This window comes from Bolinopsis microptera, chromosome 7 (genome assembly GCF_026151205.1).
Source record: "Bolinopsis microptera isolate Bmic1 chromosome 7, MBARI_Bmic_1.0, whole genome shotgun sequence".
In the NCBI taxonomy this organism is placed as follows: Eukaryota; Metazoa; Ctenophora; class Tentaculata; order Lobata; family Bolinopsidae; genus Bolinopsis; species Bolinopsis microptera.
In genome coordinates, this window is record NC_087078.1 from 14,732,329 (window position 1) to 14,759,652 (window position 27,324).

Sequence of the window (27,324 nt, forward strand, 5' to 3'; positions counted from 1 at the left end):
TTTGAGTTACCAACACTCAGCTAAATGTAAGGTATACCATGCACAGCTGTATCAGGAATATAACTATATGTATCAGTAATATGATTATATAGACGAGACAAAAATACCCAAGAATTATTGAATTGTGTAGTGCGTTAAGATTGTAAATAACAGCTGCTTGCTGAATATCGGATAGTAGCGGTCTTTAAGCTGCCGGTAGAGAGTCTTGAATCACTGATACAGTAATTACTCCCACAGAAATAGCAACGTTTGCCTCTTATGAAGGAAATTATATGTGCTCAAACATAATTGTACATTATACAGTTCATTTAACTTAACTTTAACTTTCTAAACCGCACTAAAACCCGTATAATCTAATCAAACCGTGGTTATTTAGCTGTTTTAAATTAGGAACCTCCAGCGCTTTAAGTTATTTAATTGGCAGATTCAGTTTTCTCAAAAAGCGAATATCCTAGAGAACACCACTCAAACACAACCTAAACTGAACAACTAATATTAAAAATATCCTAATATAAGCGCCCCGGGACCCGCCAAGGGGGCACGAAGTTGTCACATACTATTAGTATTATATTCTGACTAAAAATGATTGAACTACATTTAAACGGAGATAATGTTAGTCCAGATGTTAGGAGGGTCTGTACATGGAAAATAATTTTCTACGACAGTGTAATTGTTATCTACCGCATGGGACACATCGTAGCGTACAGTTTTACTATTAAAGGTGGAATTATTTTTCTACATAATTTTAAGCGAATTTATCGCTTTTGTTTACTTAATTAAGTGTCTACTTCTAATCATAGTGTTAAATGGTATGCTTTGTTTTTCGGGAGGTGGACTTACTTTTAGCTAGAAACTGAAATTAATTAGCTTTTCTGCGAACGTACGTAGCTTCATATCGGTGGCACAGTGAGATAAAGTGAATTTGGACATGGTGACTTGTATACTGTATAGTGTATAATCTATACCGCCTCCCACCAATATTGTAAGTACGAAACGAAACACGTTAGTTAATACTACACATTAGTTACTACTACACATTAGTTAATACTACACATTAGTTACTGCTACACATTAGTTAATACTACACATTAGTTAATACTACACATTAGTTAATACTACACATTAGTTGATACTACACATTAGTTAATACTACACATTAGTTAATACTACACATTAGTTTATACTACACATTAGTTAATACTACACATTAGTTACTACTACTATACGACAAAGATACAAGTTTCATGGTTCGAAGAGAGTGTTTGAACAACAAATAGAAACGTAAGACAAAACCACTTTCAAAACCAAAAGTCGATAACCAACGTTACTTTCGACAGCTTAGAATTAACAATTCTTTTAAACACACAGTTAAGTAACATTTGTAAATTAACGGTGTCTCATAGCGTTTACACAATGAATCCCACAGTTAATTAAATAAAACATACAATAGTAACTCTAAACCCGCGGCCTGATACACGACAAATTCCCCCTCAGCCAAGCTGTAAAAATTGGGGACCAGGCTACAAAAAAACAACAGTAATGGAGATGACAAGGGTTATTATTATCTTAATACCTTCTCTTCACAGTGTTATTCTCGTTACTTAACAGCAGGCTCCTTATTCCGAGTTATAGCTTCCTGCATTATTTCATACTCTTCCAAATTCTCATAGAATATACCAATATAGAGGAGTCAAACAAAGAAACGGGGTAGTAGGTGTAGATGATGTGTAGGATGAAGATGTAGAACTTGCTGTCAAACTCGCATCTTTTCAGGGTCGGGTCAAATCTCTCACTTAGGATATCTGTGTAGGTGTCCAGGTAAAGTTCCACTATAAACTTTATCACCTGGATCGCCTGCTAGGGTTTGGGTTTAATACATAACGTGAAAATGTTTGGAAAAATGTGACGCTAAACAGTTAAGTTTTGACGAAACATCCCACGAATTTTAATTTTGGAACGAAATGATGTAAAACACTTGCCCAAGTAGTAGCTATAAGGACGATACAGGTACAGGGAGTCATGATGCTGGCGTAACTGAGTGGTCGTCTAATTGCAACATATCTGAAATTCCATATTGTTGTTAAAGATATAAGGGCTCCGATTCAGATAAAAATATACCATAAACGCTTTTGAAAAGTAAAATTTGCAAGACATTTCAAGAAAAAAGCCGTCGAAAGTGTAAGTGAAATTAAAGTGAAAGCGAAAGTGAAAGTGAAAGTGAGGTAGGATGGATGGTTCCCTTACCTGTCGATAGTGATGAGGAAGATAGCAAGGGAGCAGAGAGGAGGGATCCAGGTTATGAAGGTAGGGTAACATGGGACACAGAGCTCTGGTCACACTGTTCATCTGGGGAACGGCAATTTGAGACCTTTTCTGATACTTCATTTTCAAACGCCTAGGATTACTTTTAGCCCCTAATCGGTATTTCAAATAGTCCTTTTAGTTTTTTCTCCAAACAAAAAGTATCTTAACCGTATAACATTAACCTGATAAAAGTCCTCATTGATAATTCCAGGACCTCTGAAGGTTGCCCCAAACAGAGCGAATATTCCGTCCAGTATTAACAGGTTGAGAATGAAGGATAACATCACTGTTAGTTTCTTGTGATGGTACAAAATTACCACCTGGAAGGATAAAAACTATGTTTAAAAATTTGTTTTTGAGGTTCGAGCTCTTTATATAATTTATTAAATAAGTTCGTTATACACTCATTAAATTAAAACAACAAAAATAGGCAACAGTAATCTTAGAAAAGTTGAAACGGAACGTACTTAAATTTTGAAATAAAAGTTCCTGTTTATTCACAACGATAGGCTATTGTAATGTAGGAAAGTAAGTGATTGACTGGTCCCTTACCACGATAAGGGTGTTAGCAAGGAGAGCTAGAGCTGAGAAGATTATTGTCAACTCTCCGATCATCTTCTGATTTGAAACAAATTCCGATTAGAAGAAAACAGCAAAAACTAGGAGCGGATTGCAGAATGATAAATGATAACATTGTGGGCCTTTTCCCCCTTTCTTATTTCACCCTTTCCAACTCAATGTGAGATTTTGGAAACCGAGTGACCTTCCTTACTGCGTAAAACATTCATATAATACAATCTATGAAATGTTAGATAAGTAGCCCAAGTACCACCATTACATCATCGCTCACAATTCAACTTCCTTGGAAAAGAGCAAATAGTCTCAGTGATTCTGGAGAAAATATGAAGAGTTCTTCAAGATGTCTCCCTTGATAATTCTATGCAGCACAAAAAATGACGTGAGAAAAAAATGACGTCAATATTGTTGCAAAGAAAAGTGCAACAACATAATTACAGAAGTTTATCAAACAAAAGGCACCTTGGACAATATTGGTTTGGAGTTGAGAAGCAAGCTGGTACTATCTGTGTTACACAAACCATCCACGTTATAGCGTTATAATAAGATTGACCAAAATTATGGAGATTTTTTTTTCCTATTTCTGATTTATATAGTTATTTTCTGATATTATATAATTTGGATGATATAAGTGATTTTTAATTTGTTTTCGATGACTGAAGAATAGAAATTACGTTACAAAGATTGGATCGTAAAACTATAACAGAAATTTGCGATATTAATCCCAAAATGATCCCAGCTGGTTCCTCAATGCTCCTATCTGAATCACAGCTGTATTGGTGCCGGTATAATAGACCATTAATTTGTTCTCAAGTTTTAAGTAGACCATTCCGTTGTAGATCATGTGGGTACGTGTTCAGCCCATGTGGGCACCCGGCACGTGTTCACCTTGGTTAATGAACACGCCCCAGGCTCGACAGACCAAATGTTGCTAACACTGACTGCTTTTATAAAATATAGTTACAGTACCATGGTAACAAACTAAACTACAGACTGAACGATTACAAAATACAAACAGGTGTTGATAAAAGGCACAACTAATTTCTGTTTACATGGATTATCCTAAGAAGTTGATTACAAAATAATAAGTTGATACCACTAGCCAATCTGAGTTAACAGTGTGCGGCAGCGCAGGTGTGATGATTTTCATAAATTTACTTTTAATTATATTCATTAGTCAGAAGTGGTCGGTGACTAGATCCATTTCCTGCAATCTTCAAGAGCTTTTTTAAAAGAACGTAATCTACATGATAAACAAAAGCCAAAAGTTTAAATCAAATATTAGAGAATATTGAGTAAACGATGGTTGTATTGGTAAAGAAATGAAGAAATTACTGAATTTTACATAATTAGCCAAAACCCAAAAGTCATAAACCACCCCCGTCTGAACTGATTATTGTAACAATGTGATAATGCGCACAAATACCTGGTGTAATTTGTTCACAGTCATACCACAGAATGTGTAATTTGTATGCAACTGAGATTCGGGCTTCGAGTTTCAGTAAATTGCATTTATTGATGCGACACCAATAAATGGTGGATTCCTACCAGGATTGAGTGCAGTATTGATTATCTACAGTCTACAGTTTTATAGAGTTATAGAGTGCCTGAGTGCCTCCTATGCGATAGTTTAAAATTTAAATGCTTTAATGCAAACTACAAAACCTTTTAGTACAAAACCTTTTTTGTACAAAGGGTACTCGTTTATACTTGTGTAACCCTTTGTAAATCGTAAATATGATTTGGAATATTAAATGTTTTAATATGCTACTAGTACTGTTCCGTATTTAATAAAATAGATCATCACAACTCGTACAAAAGTGTTGGAGGAAATAAAGAATTCCGTTGAAGCCTAAGAGAAGATTCGGACATAAGATAGTTTAATGAGTGCCCAGAATGTATATTTTCTATCAATATTCGAACTTTAGTTTTATGGAGCTGAAATATCAGGGAGATTCGAGTTGGACCATAAATTTGGTTTGGGGCTAGGCATTTGTTCATTTACAAAGGAAACCCCATCAATGTGCCATTACGTAAAGTCATACTTGTTGATTAGATAGCACTAGAATGATCAACAGTTGTTGTCCGTTTTAATTTCACCGTATCAGAACCACTAATACTGTATTTTCTAGATGACAAAGGAGGAGAAGGACCTGTTTGTGGAGTACAAATTGTCAGTATCGAGTGTAACGGAAGAAGATATGGGACCGTACCACTGTAAGGTGGAGTACCCGCAGGGCGATCAAATATCTCAACCTGCTTACCTTCAAATAAGAGGTAAGAGTAGCAACTTTCTTATCCCATTCACATTTCACTATTTCACTCACATTTCACTTTATCACTGTCATCTCATGCTGTGATATATTTCACACGCTCTCACTTACTGACCAATAGAACCTTTTTTCATATTCAGTGCAATTCCTGATCGATCCTTTTTGTCGCTTTTGCAAGCAAATTAGCAAGTCGGACTGGTCACCAATCAGCTATACATATCAGTTTATTACAACCGCCCCACTTCACACATTAATATATTGGATAGGTTGCGGTGCTTGTTCTCTTTCCGATTGTTGCTTTTTGCTTACTCCACTGCTGACAGACCCAACAACTATCACTTCTCTCCCATCTTCACTTCTCCCCCAGCTTCACCATTCACCATAGTGACCAGCATCTCTAGATTTCGTGTCATCACAAAACGCTCAACTTCAACTCATATTCATCACATCGTGGTTGATCCCTTAATCGTTATATTACAAGTACTAACCGTGTCTTCCTCTACCAGAACCAGCGCAGATAACTCTGATAGTAGCAACTGGTGGAGACAAAGCAGGAGAGAGTATAGAGCTGCTCTGTCAGGCCTCAGGAGTTCCCAAACCAACCATCACCTGGAGACGGTCAGGCAAGGAGTTCCCTAGCGACGAAACAAGTTCAGTAGTAACGATATACAACGAGCCGGGAAGTAGTCTGGTGCTGATAAACATCACTACCAGTGATGATCAAGGTATCTACTCGTGTGTTGCTAGTAATGGTGTCGGGGAACCTGTTATCATGGAAACTGAACTCGTACTTGGTGAGTCATATCAACTGAACCTTACTAAGTTACTACACGTTTAGCTGGTTCTTTAACGTTTCTGGATTAAATTATTCTTTTTAATTGATGTAAACCTAAAGTAACCTAAAGTAAGTAAACTAGGTATAAGCTAAATTTAAGCTAGATGCATTCTATTTTGTAATCATGACCCCCTGTTTTCAGAGTCAGCAGTAAAAGTAGTGACAGTAGCAAGTGCCAGCAGTCTGCTAGTATTTATAATAGCAGTCTGCACGGCTGTCATGTTGTTCGCACTCTACCGGAGGAGGAAGCGGAAGAACGCGCTCCACCCAGAAGAAGATAAGATACCACCTCCAACTCCTGTAGAAGATTCAGAGCGAGACCTTGAGAACCACGTCTACGATAACGAGGCGTAAGTTTTATTTATAATATCCCTGGCACACTGCACGTGCACGTGCACCAGCGCGTGCACGCGTTTCCCACTTTATAGCTGTTCGTGTCGTACCGTGATTCGTGTTGTCACAGTTCGTATCTAATTAAAGCATCTTATCGATTAGTTATCCCTAATGGGTATACGCTGATTGCAACCTTTTTGTCAAATTCGCTCTATAATTAGATAATTGTCTGTGGTTCGAGAAAGATCAGTCTGGGGGCGACCCAATTTTTGATCTTTCCAGCACCATTTCCCGAATATTCGCAAAACTTACTTGTCAAAAGTTTAAAAATTGGGTCTCCTGCAAGATGGTTACAGCAAGTGTTAATGTGCATACCTCTAGATACCAGGTAGCCGGAACCAGCAATGAACCTCCTCCAGTTCGTATCTATCCTTTCAGAGCCATGTCTAGCTCCGCTCATCAGTAACTCTATAGTCGGGGCTGCATTATAGTTATATCCTTCATTATTTGTTTAGCTAAAGAAGCATGTATTTGAAATTAATATTTAGTTTTTAGCATTTGAATTTTAAAACTTAATTTTATGTAGAATCTACATTGTACTATTGTAGATGGTTTATTTGACAATTGATATGAAGTAAATTCCGAGATATAATTATAATATTGGACTATTTTATAACTGCCGTATATACACATATAACAGTTATATTAAACTTTGTGACCGGTTTATCTGATCTCTCTATAATTTAAACATACGTTTAGATAGAGGAATTCTCATGCTCTTTCTAGAAAATAGTTCTCTTAAAACCTCCTCTTTTTGAAGTAAGCCCCAAACTGACATCCTTTTCATGTATCTTTTAGCGCACATCCTTACGAACTTTACCATAACAAGCTGAAAACGCGTTTGCAGCTTATCTCTTTGTTAGAATATTTCTTTGATCCTACAAAACAACTTCAAGCTAAATTCTTTTCAAAACAAGCTAAGTACTTTGAATTCTATGAAGTAGAGAAGAGTTGAACTAGAATCCTGCAAGCACCGCATCTCCTTCTTATCCCGTGCTCGTGAAGCACTGTTTAAACGTTAACCACGTGCAGTGCGCGTATGTCACGTGCAATGTACGTGGTCCGTATATAACACGTGCTGTGACGTGGCTTGTACTGCACGTGCACGTGCTACCACACGTGCACATCCAGTGCCCGTGCAGTGACGAGCCCGTCGAGTTTTAAAACGGAACTTCATACCATATTCCGGGCTAACAAGTAGATCTGCCTGCAGGATTCGACCGCCAGTACAGTTTGCGCTCACTAAAGCTTCTGCTAAAATTCATAGATGAAAAGAAAGAACATTTTAAGTAATTAGGTCAAGATCACAATGCGAAATATTAAACTCATTCAAGGACAGTGAACAGACGAAAGTGAATTGAAGAATTTTTAACAGTTTTTATTTGAGTTGTATTAACGGCTATTATATATCAGATTTGCATGAATGAATGTGTACGAAGAATTTGCTAAAAATTTTGATTGATTTTGCGATAAAACTACTACACAATCAATTTAAGAGTTTTATAACGAAAATTTTAAGGAGAACTCTTTAATTTCTTTACTTCTCATTGGATTTTAATAGAGTGCAAAATAATTAAGATTTATTTTAATCCATCATCAGACCATCATGGTTTGTTAAATCATTTGTCAGATTTGCCAAGAAAATTTTATTATTTCATTAACCACTGTGTTATTTGTTTAGATACACTGATTTATTGTTAATTAGCTGATATCCTAATTTATAACGGAGTAACTAACTGGCATGTCAGCAGCTGTGTGTGATATGTCAGCATTTAAATCTGGGTTGTACTCAATTATCAGTAAAATGGTAATTTGTCTTCGGGTCATTAATCGGGTGGATGGTAATGATGAGAAATCCTGACGGTGCAACCATCGGTAAGTTTCCTCGGAGCTTGGTCCTTTTCTTCTCCTTCTCCCAACTTAACGTACTCCTTAATATAAAACTTTTTCGACACTACTCTTATTTTATGTTTTTAATCTCTTGACCATTCTGGATTTTGGGTTCTAGCTATTGAATCTGGAAAATACTGTATTTTACTTTACCTATCATGTATAGATTCTCCCCTTTTGGGGTTCTTCGTTACATTTTCTTGTGTGAAAATTATGTAATTTAATAGATTAACTAGATTCATGTGTAATTTCTGTGATTCTGTTCTAGCTCTTACATGTTTATTTCTGTGATTCTATGAATTTTCTGTGTATGGTAACTGCTAAATATATAAACTGAAATGAAGTTGTAAGTTTCGTTACAACTTCCGGCACTTCCTGAACTTTATTCAGATTATTACACTTATTTTTCCAGGTCCATATTCGGAGAAGTTAAATCGTGTGAGGACGAAGATATGGACTACGAGAGGTGTGTATTTTATCTTTTGATTATACATATTGAATATGATAATATATTTTCTTAATAATGCAGTTGTCATTTTCTGGTTGAGGGAGTTCATTTCTCTGTCTCATCACATAATATGCAAAATCTGTCAAATGACAATCAATATCACTTCACTCATTTCAAATTTCGAAATTCATTTCATCATAAAGTTTCTTCATTAAATCTTTAAACGAACCAATACCATCCCTTATATCCAGGCAGGATGTAATCTACACTCCCAAGAAACTGAGGATGGCATCATATCACACCCTCTCCCATGAGCACCCTTCACCCAACTCTGTCACTTCACCTTTCAGTTATACCCTCTCCCATGAGCATACTTCACCTCACTACGCCCTCTCGCGTGAACACCCTTCACCCATCACACCTCTTCAGCCTTTCTCTCGTGAACACCCTTCACCCATCACACCTCTTCAGCCTTTCTGTCAAGAACACCTATCACCGATCATATCTGTTCAACCTTTCTGTCAAGAACACCTATCACCAATCATATCTGTTCAACCTTTCAGAGCCATAATCAAGTAACTAACTAATTCCACTTCCACTACAATTATCTGATTATACCCTGCAACAGCACAGTGCACACCCACGAAGTTACTAAATCGACATTCACTACCAATATTATTAAACCATTCACCAATCGAGTTTAAAAGATATTTAACTAGATAAACACACGCTTGACGCATCTAGTGCGCACGCCACACCTACCACATTATAACACGACCCTTAATTTCAGTGGTATAGAATGTGATGACGATATCCCGACTGTGGAACCACCAGATGAGAATCCTGCTCTATTCCTGATGCCGGATAGAACTAGTAAAGAACTTCCCCCTCTTAACAGAGTTCCCTCAGGTAAGACTTCTATCATCACAGATTGGTTGTAAATATGGTTCCATCTTTACTGTCACGAACATGGAGCCAACACCCAACTTCGACCAGTAGTTAGGGCAAGAGTAGATTTTTCTGTGAACAAATTCGTAACAAAGGTTTGTCTACTGGAATGTGTTGTCCATAGTCCCAGGAACCACAAAAAAAAACCGTCCAGCTGAAACTTTTGGGCAAAAATTTGTATAGTCATTTTTCTCCAGGAACCCAAACGCCCCACCCCTAATATTGGTTATTCGGCTCCCGAAGGTCTTGAGATCTCCATAGGGGGTGCAAAATGACCACAATGGCCACATTATGGCAGGCGAATGATAGTTTCAGAACGATTGGGGCTTTATTTTTCGAAATAAATGGAATTTTTCGAAATTTTTCTCAATTTTATTGAAATTTCGAAAAAAATACGCCAAATTATTTTTAACGCGTATTTCAAATCTTACTCGGGAAATAACTTCAATTAACAAATATCAAGGTTAACTAACAAACAACAGATTATTGACCAACCCCCAGACAGCTATTCGACGGTACATACTACTCTGGTTGAATGTGTATTAATAATTGTCATGGTATTTACTGAGAAAACACATTTTAGATTAACTGTATTTGTTATTTGTAGATGAGCTTTTAAATAGATTTGAAATAAGCGTTAAAAATAATTTGGTGTATTTTTTTTCGAAAAATTCCATTTATTTCGAAAAATAAAGCTCCAATCGTTCTGAAACGATCATTCGCCTGCCATAATGTGGCCATTGCGGTCATTTTGCAACCCCTATGGAGATCTCAAGACCTTCGGGAGCCGAATAACCAATATTAGGGGTGGGGCGTTTGGGTTCCTGGAGAAAAATGACTGTAAACATTTTTGCCCAAAAGTTTCAGCTGGACGGTTTTTTTTGTGGTTCCTGGGACTATGGACAACACATTCCTGTAGACAAACCTTTGTTACGAATTTGTTCACAGATTGACCCATAAACAGCAATTCTTGCCCTAACTACAGTGTTAACTTCGACCGAAGTTGGTTTGCGTGGTTACAGTAACTTGGTTTTTTCCATATATATGAACTCTGATATTGAATACAATAAGAATTTTGGGCATTTATAGAAAATGTTGGTTTCACCGACAAATAGCATGTGTTTAATTGTCTCGTACAATTATATTGGGGGGGGGGGGGGGGGGGGCAACCATATTAAAGTATATTAAAGTATATCCCCGGGTCAAAATTGGAAAAAATCCTAAATTTTAATATACTTTAATATGCCTACAATTAGAAGATTTATATTCTTCGTTAAGATTTACATGATGAACTATATTTATCACTCAGATTCGCAAGATAAGCCTGTTTTAGGACTAGTACATGAATTTCCATCCAGATTGGTCAAAAATTGGCTGAGCTATGAGCTTAAAAAATATGCCCATATTTGGGCATACGCTTTTGCCTAAATTCGCTTTTGCCCAAATTCGATAAAATTTCAATATTTTTTAATGAGACTAACTCTATGTGAAAGATATAACTCAGTGTTTGTTGAATATAGTGGATACTAAGTAAAAAGACCTCCATGAACAAAATTGGGAAAATTGCACATAATATATCGGTTCGGAATACTAGCCAAAATGACTTAATTGAAATTGAAATAACTCCATCAGTTTTCAATATTTTTTCAAGAACTTTTTGGAATCGATTAAGAATTGCATTTCAAGCTTATTTTGGGCAACAGTTTTTGATGTAGGCCTCCAAGGAGATAGGGATATATTAAAGTATAATGTTGGTATATTAAAGTATATTAAAGAATATCCCCGGGTCAAAATCGGGAAAAATCCTACATTTTAATATACTTTAATATGGTTGCCCCCCCCCCCCCCCCCCCCAATATTATCACCGCAAATGACTGACACATCCTCTGCTACTCCAGCCTCCTTAAGTGAGAACCCCATATTCTCTGTACCGAAAGTTTCCAGCCGGAACAAACAGCTTCCTTCACTTGACAGAACTAGAAACCTTCCTCCTCTCCCTTCAAGTATCTACGAGAACGAGTTCAACATCAACAGTGACAGTTCAGGTACTGGGAAGACACTGTCATCATAAACACTGTCATCAGCAACACTGTCATCATTAACGCTGTCATCAGCAACACTGTCATCAGTAACACTCACTTTCACGCTATCATCAGCAATACTGTCATCAGCAACACTGTCATCATTAACGCTGTCATCAGTAACACTGTCATCAGTAATACTGTCATCAGCAACACTGTCATCATTAACGCTGTCATCATCAACACTGTCATCAGTAACACTGTCATCAGCAACACTGTCATCAGTAACACTGTCATCAGTAACACTGTCATCAGCAACACTGTCATCAGCAACACTGTCATCAGTAACACTGTCATCAGTAACACTGTCATCAGTAACACTGTCATCAGTAACACTGTCATCAGTAACACTGTCATCAGTAACACTGTCATCAGTAACACTGTCATCAGTAGCACTGTCATCAGTAACACTGTCATCATTAACGCTGTCATCATTAACGCTGTCATCAGTAACACTGTCATCAGTAACACTGTCATCAGTAACACTGTCATCAGTAACACTGTCATCAGCAACACTCATCAGTAACACGTCATCAGCAACACTACCATTAACACTCATTTTCACGTTGTTATCAGTTTTGTCTGTAACAAGCAATCCTGGATAAAATTATAAATGTTGTCAATTTTCAACGGTTGCTTTTGTTCTCTAATATTTCCCAGCGTATTGAGCAATGTTAGTTACAATACAAGTGTTGAAACTAGCTAACTAACTATCATTTGTTCAGGTTACTCTCAAAAAGCGGGTCTGATCGAGGATGATGAGAGAACTATCGGGCTACTCCCAAACCATTTTAATGAACCGCATAGCTCCTCCCCCTGCCCTAGCGTGAGTAATATCATCAGTAATATCATCAGTAATATCATCAGTAATATCATCAGTAATATCATCAGTAATATCATCAGTAATACCATCAGTAATATCATCAGTAATATCATCAGTAATATCATCAGTAATACCATCAGTAATATCATCAGTAATATCATCAGTAATATCATCAGTAATATCATCAGTAATATCATCAGTAATATCATCAGTAATACCATCAGTAATATCATCAGTAATATCATCAGTAATATCATCAGTAATATCATCAGTAATATCATCAGTAATATCATCAGTAATATCATCAGTAATATCATCAGTAATATCATCAGTAATATCATCAGTAATATCATCAGTAATATCATCAGTAATATCATCAGTAATACCATCAGTAATATCATCAGTAATATCATCAGTAATATCATCAGTAATATCATCAGTAATATCATCAGTAATATCATCAGTAATATCATCAGTAATATCATCAGTAATATCATCAGTAATATCATCAGTAATATCATCAGTAATATCATCAGTAATATCATCAGTAATATCATCAGTAATATCATCAGTAATATCATCAGTGTCCGTGTGTTAACCAGCATGAGTAATCATGCTCAATTAGTGACCATTTTAAGAATTAGAGCACATTTTTTGTTGGGACAGTTTTTTTTGGGACAGTTCTTGTAGGGACAATTTTAACAAAGTAGAGAACCTTGGTCGATGATATTGAACTATTGTTGGAATAATATAATAAATATTCACATCCCTTTCTCCGACAGGGTTACATGAGCGGAACGGATCTGACGAGCAGTGGTGGTCTCCCCGCCGTGGACGAGAGAACTGAGCCAACGAGACGACTCTCACTGCTGGCCACAACTAATAATGTTAGAGAAAGTCCTGACCCACACGTGCCGTCTAATTTTGATTGAGAAAAGCTTGCTAAAGGTTACAGTTCAGACTGGTAATAAAAGCCGATTCATAGATCCTGAGATGTAGAGTCTGAGATGTATTTTTATTTTTCAGATGAGAAAGAAAAATATTGGACAACAATGTTTTTAATACTGTGAATACTGATACTCTCAAAAGCAATAATGAGTAATATGTATACTGAGACTGGATTATGTTGATTAAGACTGGGTGCGGTTTTTAAAGAATTTATATATAGAAGTAGATTTCACAGTGCACTTTTCAGCAAAAATACATTGGACGGGTATTGACTTTTTTGATACTAAAACTGTTATGATTTAAATTGTTATTATTGGACGTTAGTTTTCTGACCATTGGTGATGATTACTGCATAATAGTTATTTTTCTAGGCCGGTTTTATTTTTTCTGTCTCAAAATTTTGAGATAGCAGACACTTAATTTATTTTTGACAAGTTCGCAAAATTTTGTAAGTAAGAAATTAACACGTTTTTTATTTGTAGATATTTGTAGATACACGCCATCTAGTATGATAAATTGGCACAACTGAATCATATTATTGAGCCATTAGGACTTGTGATTTTAAAATTTTCCGAGGCATCAGTATTTGTATCAAACTTACATTATTTGTTATTTATCACTTCTTATTTTGTATTGTTGCTAAATTGTGATTATGAAAGTTTGATAACATATTTGAGAAAATGCGTTTGTTTTGTACTAAAGGAACCATACATAATAGATAGGAATCATCCAAGAATTTTGTGCACCACTTTTGAATTTGAATCACATAGCAAATAACCGGTAAGATAACAATATAATTTCAAGGCATTGTTTTCGTTGTCAAACCCATAATGATAAACGGAAACCCGATTACAGCCGAGAAATATATACTACTGACCGTGAAATATATACTACTGACTAACTCCCGAAAGCCCTTTACTGGCAGTGTTCAACCTGCCACACCAGTTTGAAAAATTCAAGATCGTAAATGTAGAGCAAGGAATTTAGTAATTTACCCTATGAGTATTTCTGGCTGGTAAATCGAAGTTGAAATTCAACTTCGATTTACCAGCCAGAAATACTCATAGGGTAAATTACTAAATTGAATGCCTAATATATATATATTTCATGGCTGGACTTCTACACAATAAAAGAAAGCGGTTGTGATTAGATCTTCGAAAGTCTTTGCATCGTTTATTTACATCAATTCTGAGAAATTATATCATTAAAGTAACTACAACAAATACGAATCATATACAATTGAGAATAAATACAAACTAAAAGCAGTGGGAAAATCTGATGAACTGAAATTTAAAAAAGAAACTGAAAGCCGTTAAAATGTACTCTTATCTTATCTCTTATCTAAATACTGATAACTGATTCTCGGAAAATCACTTAAAATCACAACAAAAACCTGTAAAATTTATACTTAAGTAAAAAATGTAATATGCACGTCTCTGGAATAATGGTATAACTAAATAAAATCTACAAAATATACTAAAACTAAAACTAAGCTCCGGCAGATTTAAAAAGTAGATGGTTATTATCAAGGGTGTTCATACCCCCAAACCGTTCAAGGGTTTTCAAATTCAATTGGGTCTGGTAGAACCCCTCTCTAGCTTCCATAGCCTTTTCTTTGTCTGCTTTACTAATATTAGGCTCAAATACTAAAGCGTCTACTATAATGACAGAAAGGTGCTTACTGAGTGAGGAATTATAGGAGGCTATGGTACTAAAATCTAAATCATGATCAATATCTAAAAAATGGTTAACTAATTTACAACTTCTTATACCTTTCTTTATGTGACTCTTATGGTTAGAGAATCTCTTAGGGAGATTTGAGGTAGTATAACCGACATACGACTGTTTACAAGTCTTAAACTCCATTAAATAAATGAGGTTATAACTCTGACAAGATATATACTTAGTTATAGGGAAAACTTGTTTAGAATGGTGACTACTAAAATTGGAACAGGGGGACAGGAAATTTTGCTTACAAACATAACATTTACCACAAGCATGGCACCCTGGGTCGACAGCCCCGGGAACCGCCCTTAGACTTTCGGAGTCTGGTTCCTGGATCTGGCTTGCAGTTGTTTCTCTCTCATTATCTATATATAATATAAGTTCTTCAACGGTTATAGTTTTCGTGTTTGACTCGCGAAGCACAAAACGAAGGGTTACGGTTTTTAAAAATATTGAAATATATCCCGTCAGAATTACTTAAAGAGTGAAGAACGCGTACATACTATTTGTATCACGTCGTGACCCTCTTTGCTCTTTGTCGTTTCACTTATATTAGTGGTATCGGGGCGAAAGCGTGTGACTGTGACTACATATATATAATATTAATACTATATATGTGGGCTTCCTATCCTGTGCATTGCAAGAATGTAAAAATTTAAGGACGAAAAATGGGTAATTTCTTGCTTAAAATGCCTATAACTTGTATTACAAGTTGCATGTTGTAGCGAAATGCGTTACCAGTTACTTGGCCGCGCCGCGCACTCAATTATGCTTCCCGCTTGATTCACGATGTCAATCCTTCGCAGCTCGGTGAGGCACAGTGGTGCATCTCGCCGATCTACTGTGGTTGCGAGAAGCATTATTTGATGCGCGCGCGACCCAGTAGTGCATCGCGCTACAAGCTTCCCGCTAGATGAATTGACATAATCAATTAAGCCTATAACTCAAAGTTGTATCACGTCGTGACCCCTACGGTCGTTTTACTATGGCATATGGTGAAATATACAGCCCTGACGATACAGGTGGAGTCGCGCACTCGTGCGTGGTCATGGGTCATACAACGCATGTCAAAACTCAAAGTCAAACAATATCAAATAGTTTGAAATAATTTGTACAAGATCTTATAATAAGCTTAGTCAAACAAAATTTTTGGTACAAAATTATTATATAAATATTTATTGATAAATCGGATTAAGACCAAATTAAAAACTTTTTACAAATTTTTTCAAAATTTCAGATTTAAAAATGATAAAAATAATGTTCCTTTAATAATGTTTGAATCTTAACACTTAAAATATTGATACTAAAAGTTTTGTCCCGCTGAGTTGATTACGACGAGCTATAACAATTATTTTTAAATATGAAATGACTGGAACTGTGAAAATTATAGGTGCGCCAAAAACAGTCCAACTCGGCTGTATACAACATTTTAAACAAAAATTGCTACACGGTAGAATTGTTCTATTCACATTTTTAAACAATTTGTGGTACCAAATTTATCAAAACCGGAGGGGAAAAGTTGCTGCGCCAACTCATGGCGTTTATTTGAATCACGTGGTGACCCCCACGGTCGCTTCACTATAGCGTCTTCACTGTAGCGTCTTCGACGCTACAGGGGGAGCCGCGCACTTCGTGCGCGGCGGCCGTCATACAACGTATGACAAGCGTTTATGACATAGACTAAAACGTGTACATGTACTATATGTAATGTGGGTTTCCTACCCTGTGCAACGTGCATTGCAAGAATGTAAAAAGGTTGTAGCGCAATACATATGCACTTCAGGGCCGCGCCGTGCATCAAATAATTTTTCTCGCAATCACTGTACTGGGCCTTGCCGAGCTGCGAAAGATTGACATCACGAATCAAGCAAAAAAGACGAAAAATGGGTAATTTATTGCTGAAAATGCTTATAACTCATGATCATACAATATCAAATATTTTGAAATAATTTGTACAAGATCTTAATAAGCTTAGTCAGACAAAATTTTTGGTACAAAATTGTTGCTACCCGTTGTATACCTCTCGTGCACGCGATCTAATTAGGACCCAACTTACATTTTTTCAAATTTGTTACTGAAATATTGGTTCCTAAACTTTCGTCTCGCTTTTTATTGGACGGATGTTACTTGTCTAAATTTCTTCGAAGTAGATGCTCTCCAGCTCCAAAACAGACCCCACTTCCGTGTAGAAAAGCAAAGTAAAGTTAAAAAATAATGAAAGCAATTGTTTGGTATCATTGTATAAATCTAGCAATGCTGATCTCAGAAACACCCCTATACGTCTACTTGCATGCACTTTAAAACATGTCTAACATCTTCGAAAAATTAAAGTAAAAGATTTTTTCTTGCACAATTTACCAAAACTTTTCAAAACAATTTTAAAAGAGAGAAAGTTGAATCAAATAGGATATGCATTTTTACAATTGCGTATCTTACTTGATCTACTGATCAGTAAATATTTTATCTGATATTTCATCTTAAATAATTATAGTAATTATATTGCACCCACAAGTCACGAGGAGGTCATCTAGATTCTAACATGCAGTCATCTTTCTGTTTTAGCTATGTCGCACGCTGTTGTCAATCCAGACCGAGAGCAACTAGAGACTTGTCCCTATGATTCCTCCCATAGGGTCTCTCAGATGAGGTTACCGTATCATCTTATCAAGTGCCGAAAGAACCACAAAGACAAAGAGTTTTCTCAGTGCCCATACGACGCAAAGCATGTCATATTGAAGGCCCAATTTCAAGAACATCTACAGAATTGTGACAAGAAGGCCATAATTGAGCCTCAGCTGGTGATGGTTGAACGGAACTTTGGACTTCACCTCCCACCCTCGCAGGCCGTCGAGATCGAGGCTACTCTATCAAATGAGTGGGATTTAGAAATGCCTTCTACAGCATTCCCCATCAACTCATCTCCAGAGAACGGAGAAAGGGTGGAGGAGCATCAGGTGGTCAATTCTTTCTCGTCCAGTTCCAATACATGGTCTGCCATGGCACAAGGGACTGGAGGTGGGAAGGGTGGTTATAATACTGGGGTTTCTTATGATGGATACAGCAAAACTGTACCTGCCAGGTATGAGTCGATTGATCACCAGGATCAGTTGGAATATTCTCAACCAGTCCTACCAAGGAAGCCTCATTCCAGTAAAAAGAAAAATAATGGAAGGCCTGAAAGAGCTGAACCTCTAAGTTCGTCACTTCTTGTTACCTCTGCAGCTGGGAAAGCACTTCGAAAACCATCTTCAAGCTCAAGTAAGTCTGCTTCAATCAACTCAACTGAATCGAACAAAACACCAAGATCTTACGGACGTGGTCGAGCTGCTACCATGCAGGCACAAGAAGGTTACCATGTCACTAACCAGAACACAGGACCAGGAAGCTATGTTGTCCAGTCCCCGCCGGAACATATAGACAGAAACAATAGTCAGCCAGATTCTTCATTTGGTAGAGGAAGAGGTGCGAGCTATTTGAATGCTGATCAACCAACTTTAAGAAAACCTGGAATGAGTGAGAAGGGGACCAAGGAAGATCTGGAAAAGGAGAGATTGAAGCTGATAAAACAGATTAGGGAGGCTAAGTTGTTGGAGGAGAGATTAGCGAAGGGAGAACTTTTGGAGGAAAATCAGGTTTGTAGCATTGCAATTATAATTTTAAGTTACCAATTTTTTCTTTCTAATAGTTCTCAAACATCGATCTTTTATCTTTCTTTGATCATTTCGAAAAAGTCGAATTTAGGTGCATTGCCAAAATTATGTGCTACCTTCATGTTATTGAAGCAATCTTTGATTTGTTTGACAAGCTGTTTAACAATCGTTGGTACTGTTTCAGGTGTCCAAGCTAGCCAAGTTAGCATTAATGCAAAATGAGCTGAACGAAATCTGTAAGCAACTACAAAATAATATCTGAAAAGAAAGATCTAGTGCAGTGTTCAAACTTTAGGGGTACATTTAGTTTAAAGTACTTTGAAACACAAATTACTGATTGATCTAAACTAAACTCTATACTTGAACGATTTTAAAAATTTATTATTTATCAAAATTTGTAAAATTATTTGATTAAAAAAAGTACTCTAAAAGTGGATTTTTATATAATCACATCAGCTTTGATTGTAAAAGCTTTTTATTACTGCCATTCATTTATTCAGTAGTGATCCATTTTAGATTCAAAATATTAATAAATCTGCTGAGATTAAAATAATTGCTGTTAGATTTGTGTTAATCGATATACGGCCCCCAGAATATAGGTGGCCCCCAAAATATAGGTCATGTTAGTGGATACAGTTCTAACCAAGATAAGCGATACTAATGGGATCTGTTACTGCTATGTTGGAGTAAAACATGTAACTAATGTTTCTGGATAAAAATTTTGGACCTACATGAGGTATTTTGGTATATTTGGTCATGACAGCGAAAGATTTAAACGATGTTGTCATTTTCTAGAGGGGTAAATATGGCGAAAAATTGTCATGACAAAAATCTGTCCAACACATGCCATTAAGACTACTGGTATGAGTATAAGTATTATTTTAAGCTATCTTTTCATCGAGACATCTGCAAACTGACAATTTGGAAAAAAGTTATGGCCACCACAATTTTACGGGCCCCCAGAATATAGGTCTATACGACCCCCAGAATATAGGTTGGTCAAAAACCCTGAACATGCCCAAAACCATGCTTTGGGATGCTCTACTTGTAGCTACTAGTCTCCTGAACCCACATATCAAGTTTTATCAAAATTGGATAAAAATTGGCCGAGTTATGGGATAAAAACAAAAACCATATGCCCATATTTGGGCATACGCACCAAATTTGATCGATTTTGGTCCATAAATTGGTCAAATATCAATATTTTTGAATGAAACCAACTTTATATGGAAGGTAAGCATATATTACACATTCTCTATGATTATCAGCTCAATATCTACCTAACTGTGGATTCTGTGTTCAAATAATCGCTAAAAATGAACAAAATCGCCCATATCTCAAACTGACTTCGCTCAAAACAATAGAACTCAATAGGGTTTCAATATTTTCACATGAAATTTTCAGAATCAACGTAGAATTGTCTCATGACCTTAAGTTTTGGGACAGAATTTTGAGTTAGGCCTTTAAAAAAATTTGGCGGCCAAAAATGTCTGATTTACAGTCATTGAGGTGCACATTGTATTGATACAGATAAAAACAGCCCCCCTCAATCATATCTAGGGACACTCCTTCAATCTTATTTAAGTATTTAGTTAAGATCCCTACTAAATGAGTGCATGAAAGCTTTTTAACTAGTAAAATTAAAGATTTTACTCATTACGGGTATATGGCCCCCAGAATATAGGTTTTAAAAAAAAAATAGCGACCAAGATTCTGCATTTTCTCTGTCACCCTGAGCATTAAGGAATGTGGGGTAGTGATGAGAAACAGTTTTAAAGAACATATGCTGAAGAGATGGCATCATCAAAATGTATGAAGGTGGAGTATTTGAGGACGATTTTTGCATACCTATATTCTGGGGGCCGTAGTTTTTGATTTTTTGCTATTAAGTATACTCTAAACCATTTCAATTTAGTATCTGGAGCCATTGGCATCATCAATACAGTCTCAGCAACATATTCTGACTGCATATAACTGTCTGTGACAATTTTAGAACAACTTAGGAACAGATGTTTGGACCTATATTCTGGGGGCCCTGTTAAAAAATGGTATTTTTACAGGTGAAAAAAAAATACACTTAAAAACCTAATAATTATTTTCAACTACCCAAGAAACATTTAAAGGGTTATTATGTACATATTTACAGCCCTAAACATGCTTAGAAGTAGTTTTAACACCTGTTTCTAAGTGCTCAAAAAACGACCTATATTCTGGGGGCCATATACCCGTAATGACGTGAAAAAGTTGTTCCGAAATAAGACTCCACTTTGGGGTCATACATCCGGATCCCGATAGCACTGTCGTGGTTCTATTATATGGAATGGTAATCTGATCCGGTTTTCGATATTTTTTGTGCAGTTTTCCAGACATCATTTGTATTTTGATTCAATATCTTAAGGAGGCCGGGGGGGGGGGGGGCCGGGGGGCCGGGGGGGGGGGGGGGGGGGGGGGGGGGGGGGGGGGGGGGGGGGGGGGGGCCGGGGGGGCGGGGGGGGGGGGGGGCCGGGGGTCTTTATCAAAATTATCTCGAAATCGATTCTATAGTTGTTTCTGATAGAGGGAGTGATATCTATCAGCTGCTTTTGGTCCCATGGAAAAATATTGTTCCTAGAGCCAAAATTATCGCCGGTCAAAGGTCAGCGCTTATGTGTAATTGTATTGCGGGAGCAATTTTCAATCGCGCTTTCTGAAAATCGGGTCTAAAAATCTATCTTCTCCTACATTTTTGAGCGATCACCCTCAAACTTTCAGGATATGTTCTAGGGATCATTTATAAGATTTGACTTAAGTCGAATTTTGAGATAGGCCTCTTACAATTTTTTATTCGATTTTGAAAATCTTGTATCTCAAAAAATCGTCAAAAAACGGCCCCCTTAAAAGTTATAGAGATAGTGACATTACATTTTTTGTTTAAATTGTGAGTACAACTTTATCTTTAAATTGATATTTAATGTATTTAATAAAATGTTTAAACCTTAATTGTTAATGGTAATTTTTTATAAATTTGAGATCCTTTTGTTTTGCCACAATATCAACTTCTATTATAAAATCAAGTTGATTTAATTGATAAAATTTAAAGAGTTTAGGACTGAATATGCAATAAATTTACATAATCTTATTTTAACGATAAAAATAGAATCAATTCTAAAAATACTTGTGTTATTTCACATGCATGTTATAGAGCACGATTTGTATTTCTATTCTAATCCATCAATAAATGATTTGCAGCATATTTTGTAATAATAAAACTTACATTTCTTCATTATAGCATCATGAATGTAACAGCACAATGAGTTAGATCACGTGTAATGAGCTGTCACGTGCCCGATCTGCTATCTGACGATGACATAGACTCCAGCAGTGCTTCAGAGGACTCCTACTCTGACTCCGGCTCTAGTGATGACAATGACTGGCCAGTTGGACTCAGAGATGTTGTCGGGGTGAGACCTACTTCTAAAGACTATGATAAGGTATATTTTTAAAGCACTGTATGATTTTGTTAGTGAGTTATCAGACTTATCTCGCTTAACGTACCAAACCTCAAGCAATTGTAAATCAGTTTCCCAATATAATATGACACCATACATTGCATTAGGTGGCTAAATATTAGTGGATTTACCCAACTTGTACAAAAGATTGTTTTGTCAATGTCTGCAATTTATCGTAACTAAACAATGCTCCCTCCCCAGAACGGAATGTTCAAGACAACAAGCGACTACTTCACCACATCAGACGAGGACATGCGGGAAGTGATGAGTGTGACAGAAACAGAGCCCCTGTCTGGAGACTACATCAGTAACGGGCATCTTTTTGAGAAGGAGGCTAACAAAGAGAATATCGGAGCTGCTGCTGCTAAGAATGGGGGTGGTACGTTTTTTAGATTTTTATAATAGCCACTGAAATTGTTGATATCTTTCAGAGTCTTGATGCTGGAATTAATGGTGTTTTGAACTATAAACATTTCCCCACCTTCATCGTTATCCTTAAGTCGTATTTTTGTTCTTTTTATTGCCATACGCGTACGGTAATTTATTTATTTATAAGGCATCATGTAGCCGGTGGGCCCGACATGATACGACACATCTCGACACGTCGGGGTTTTGTCGGGGTTTGTCAGGGTTTGTCGGGATATGTCTGGGTTTGTCGGGGTCTGTCGGGGTTTGTCAGGGTTTGTCGGGATAGTCGGGGTCTGTCGGGGTTTGTCAGGGTCTGTCAGGGTTTGTCGGGGTTTGTCGGGGTTTGTCAGGGTTTGTCGGGATATGTCGGGGTTTGTCAGGGTTTGTCAGGGTTTGTCGGGGTTTGTCGGGGTCTGTCGGGGTTTGTCGGGGTCTGTCGGGGTTTGTCAGGGTTTGTCGGGATATGTCAGGGTTTGTCAGGGTTTGTCAGGATATGTCGGGGTTTGTCGGGGTCTGTCAGGGTTTGTCGGGATATGTCAGGGTTTGTCAGGGTTTGTCAGGATATGTCGGGGTTTGTCGGGGTCTGTCGGGGTTTGTCAGGGTTTGTCGGGATATGTCAGGGTTTGTCAGGGTTTGTCAGGATATGTCGGGGTTTGTCAGGGTTTGTCGGGGTTTGTCGGGGTTTGTCAGGGTTTGTCGGGATATGTCGGGGTTTGTCAGGGTTTGTCGGGGTTTGTCGGGGTCTGTCGGGGTTTGTCGGGGTCTGTCGGGGTTTGTCGGGGTCTGTCGGGGTTTGTTGAAGGATATGTCGGGGTTTGTCGGGGTTTGTCGAGCCTGGAGGCTACATGATGCCTTTTATAGAGGTTCCAAGAAGAATTTTGAAAGCGTCACGGCTGTCCACTGTCCAGCATGGTAATTGTCCGTTAATAAACACATAACAACGCCGCATAACCGCGGCCATTTCCTTACCCCAATCGAATGCTTTTAAATAATACATTGTAAACAGTAAACACTTACACAATGAAAATCTTGATCTACGGCGAACCTCCTTTTCCGAAACTTCGTGGTAAATCGGGTTTTATTGAACAATTATATCCAACTACTGCCAAATACTATTTAAAACACTTTGCCCCAGCCAAGAAGCCAGCACCCTCACCCCCTACACAGTCTACTCGCAAGAAACCCCTAGTGATGGATGTTCCTCCTTACAACAGGGACCCGGCAACCCAGGCTCGCAATATCAGGAACTTTTACAGGACGCTTCTGGAAAATTATACTGATTACACTTTGGTTGACGTATCCGATAAGGTTTGTTATATTGAACAAATTCACTTTAGTTTCAAGAGCAATATTCATGTCAATAATAATTATTATATCAATTATATAAAATGTTTGTTTATAATTTTAATTATTCGATATATTTTAATGGTATGATAAATTACATGATAAAGACACGTAGTACGTACTAAACAATTATTTATAAAATTCTCCATATTGCACGAGTTTCAAGCTGTGCAGAGTACAGGCTATACACGTTATGTAACTGCTTCTTATTTGTACATGATCTGATGATCTGGCACTTGGCAGTCTACTGTACAAATAGGATCACGACAACTAACTATTTCTTTTGGCAGTTGTTTAAGGGGGCATACACCAAAACAGTGGTTTGTGCCGTCCAGACCAAATGACCTCATAGGCAGTTCAGTGACCTTCTAGCGCACCGTTTCCACACCAAAAAAAATTATTTTGAGAATACCCATTTTTGTAATCGAGCATTTCCTGGTTGAGAGTGCAATTTTCGGAAAAAATTATTTTGCGGTTGAGACGCTATAAGTTAATCATTTCTTGCGGTATCGGGTTGAAATTTTGCTCGCCGTTTATTCACATCTATTTCAAGGTGTGTGTAAAATCTTGATATCGTATCTAAAAAGGCTGGTGTGTTATGAATTTTTAAAGTCAAAAAGCTAAAATTGTCCTTTTCAGGCTTATTTTAACAAAAAGACAGTCAGGGAAGATCGGATTGATTTGATGCTTGACATCAAATTGTTCTCTGAATTCTGGCGCAGTTTTTGATGCCCTCAAAAATGCTTTTACTCATTCAGCTTCAGATCTATTGGACCTCAAAGCCAAACAACAAATTTATAGTTTTTCAGTTTCAGTCCTTTTATCTATTTCGATTTAATAATTCCTGATTACTAAAATCTGCCAAGATTTACTGAACTCCAACTACAAATATATAAGTGATTTTAGTATTCTTGAAAACATAAATTCACGAAGTGTTTTTAAAAAGCATTTTTCTCCACGTTTCATGCAATTTGATAACTTTTGGCGAAAAAAATTTCGAAAATTCGAAAATTTTTTTCAAGTCTCGAAAAAAAAATGTAAGTGAAAAATTTTCGAAGTTTTTCTAAAAACTACTTTTCTCCGTGTTTTAAGCTATTCCAATCATTTTGAGCCAATAAAAATTTTTTTAATTTTTGCTAATTAGCTAATTGATAATTATCCAATTAATTGATTATCTGAGGAAAAAATTGTATCGACAAAAGTTTTTCTTCTTGATAATATGAACACCCTCGTTTAATCTGCAACTTTCTACGATGTTCACAACTAAAGATATTTGACAAACAAGAAAGGTGGTAAAAAGTGGTAAAGTGGCAAAAAGTGGCCTTAAGACACGTGGAAAAGTTTGGAAAAGTTGGTCTGCCATAAAGGACACCTATTAGGACTCAAAAACGTCAAAAATCCTTTGTAAGCTTTGTGTGTCGGCAAATCGATTTTTTCAGACGGATTTCCCTGTAGTACAGTCAAATCCGTCTTTTTGTCGGACAAAATTCGCAACAAAGCGATTTTAACGGGATATGGTCGGGACAGGTCCCAGGAATCATTCCAGAGAGTTCCCAAAATCCTCGACTTCAGGAAAATCCACAATTACCACTTTTTTACCACCTTTTTACCACTTTGGTTTTCTGTAAATAAGTCACGTTCTGAATATCCTAGAAGACTCTAGTTTAAAGCATTGTGTTAAGAAAACAAAGAAGAACAACTTTTTCTTCAACAACTTTTTCAAAAATAAATTATTTAATTAATTAATTAAATAATTAATAAATTTTCAAATATTTCAAAAATATATTTTCATAAAAAATGTTCACGATTACATTCCACGTATAATGAACTAATTTTTATAAAAATTTTCACTTTCAATATTTTGGACTTGTAAAATTTTCGTAATTTGTAAAGAAAAACCACTATTTACCACTTTTTACCACATCGAATCTCCGCTAATAAAACGACTTCTGAATTTCGTAGAAGGTTCTAGATTGAACCAATGTGTTCAAAATATAAAAGAGAACAACTTTTTATCTGACAACCTTTGGATTAGATAATTAATTAATTAGTTAATTCGATTATTAAACAAATATTCAAAAATTATAAAAATTATTTTTGATCAAAATATTTTAAAATTACGTATCACGAATAATTAACAAATTTTCATTAAATTAATCGGGAAATCGAAGTAGTACTTTATATAACCATATATACTAGATAAGAGTCTAACTTATGAGTCCTCAGCTGGCACATAGGTGCAATTGTTCTGACATTTGAGGTTGATCCACAATGTATTCCTGCTTTTCTGCATGAACAAGCATTGCCACAACCTGACTTTAAACAGTTGCAACTGATTTTTTGAATGAGCTTTTTCGGAGCTGTACTCATAAGAGTGGTCACTGGTACATGTGTCCCATTGTTCATCTTCCATCCCCAACTTATTGGATCTAGGTCATTCTTATCCCACGCCTGCAGCTGATGGTAAACACGATAAGAATGTTGTTCAGCTGCCCCAGATGTTGGCGGGAGCTGTTAAAGATTGCGACTTCTGTTCAAGAACTGAAAGTCTATCTTCATCTAGTGATCTCGATTTTGATGAAATCGGCTGCAGCATCAAAAGTTCTTCGACATGCTTTATGGTAGCTGGTGTAGAATTTGCCGAATAAAAAGCATCTATTACACTTTCATCGATGGATGCGATCGTTCTGAAGAGCCGATCCTTACCAACTCCGTGGATCCGACTGGTGGTGTCTGATCCAGTGAAAGCGTGGCATGCAGCAGTATCATGTTTACGTACCTCCTACCAGTCGCACTTCGAATTTTCTCAATGTCATAGATGTAGCTTTTGGTGGTGAAAAACAGTTGGTGGTCAAATGCAAAGTGTTTTGTCATGTGCAGTAAAATGACAAGCAAATCAGTATCATCACAAATTACAGAAACATCAACTTGATTAGACCACTCAACTGCCTCTCTGCAAATCAAAACATCTGCAAAACGATGTGCGAAACGGATTGAAAATGACGAAGTTATCAAGCAATTTGTTTATCTCGTTAGCGAAATTGATTGGGTTATCAATGATTACCTAATCGCTTATCACGTGACAGGGTGCTAGGATACCGTAATTGGGCTTTCTGCACGATTTCTGTGCCACGCTTTCACTGGATCAGACACCACCAGTCGGATCCACGGAGTAGGTATGGATCGGCTA

At 36.8% G+C, this 27,324-nt stretch overlaps 2 protein-coding genes across 9 annotated transcripts in view; both read left to right on the top strand.

Annotated features, from left to right (window-relative positions):
- The window catches only part of LOC134818928 (hemicentin-1-like), a 96,197-nt gene that overhangs the window by 44,784 nt on the left and 24,089 nt on the right, over positions 1-27,324 (top strand). For 2 of the 8 annotated variants that reach the window (XR_010160703.1, XR_010160704.1), the window contains exons 48-56: positions 5,013-5,157; positions 5,660-5,947; positions 6,131-6,338; positions 6,703-8,256; positions 8,684-8,737; positions 9,510-9,628; positions 11,566-11,712; positions 12,474-12,574; positions 13,354-13,814. The exons of 1 other annotated variant lie outside the window; for it this stretch is intronic. Coding sequence is in view for 5 of the 7 variants with exons in the window: in XM_063828646.1 (XP_063684716.1) it covers positions 5,013-5,157; positions 5,660-5,947; positions 6,131-6,338; positions 8,684-8,737; positions 9,510-9,628; positions 11,566-11,712; positions 12,474-12,574; positions 13,354-13,503 (1,212 nt within the window). In the remaining 2 variants the exon portion in view is untranslated. Of the gene's footprint in view, positions 1-5,012; positions 5,158-5,659; positions 5,948-6,130; positions 6,339-6,702; positions 8,257-8,683; positions 8,738-9,509; positions 9,629-11,565; positions 11,713-12,473; positions 12,575-13,353; positions 13,815-27,324 lie in introns of those variants that run through there. 5 more of the 8 variants (XM_063828646.1, XM_063828647.1, XM_063828648.1 and 2 more) reach the window with 4 other exon arrangements.
- LOC134818864 (uncharacterized) lies at positions 17,964-19,284 on the top strand. The gene is made up of 2 exons (XM_063828557.1): positions 17,964-18,876; positions 19,079-19,284. The coding sequence occupies exons 1-2, from the start codon at positions 18,046-18,048 to the stop codon at positions 19,154-19,156; spliced, it is 909 nt and encodes a 302-aa protein (XP_063684627.1). The 5' UTR covers positions 17,964-18,045; the 3' UTR covers positions 19,157-19,284.

Excerpts from the sequence above, each read along its gene's own strand:
- LOC134818864 (XM_063828557.1), top strand. The coding sequence starts at position 18,046 with ATGGTTGAACGGAACTTTGGACTTCACCTCCCACCCTCGCAGGCCGTC. Across the intron at positions 18,877-19,078 it reads AACTTTTGGAGGAAAATCAG|GTGTCCAAGCTAGCCAAGTT; the intron begins GTTTGTAGCATT and ends GTACTGTTTCAG.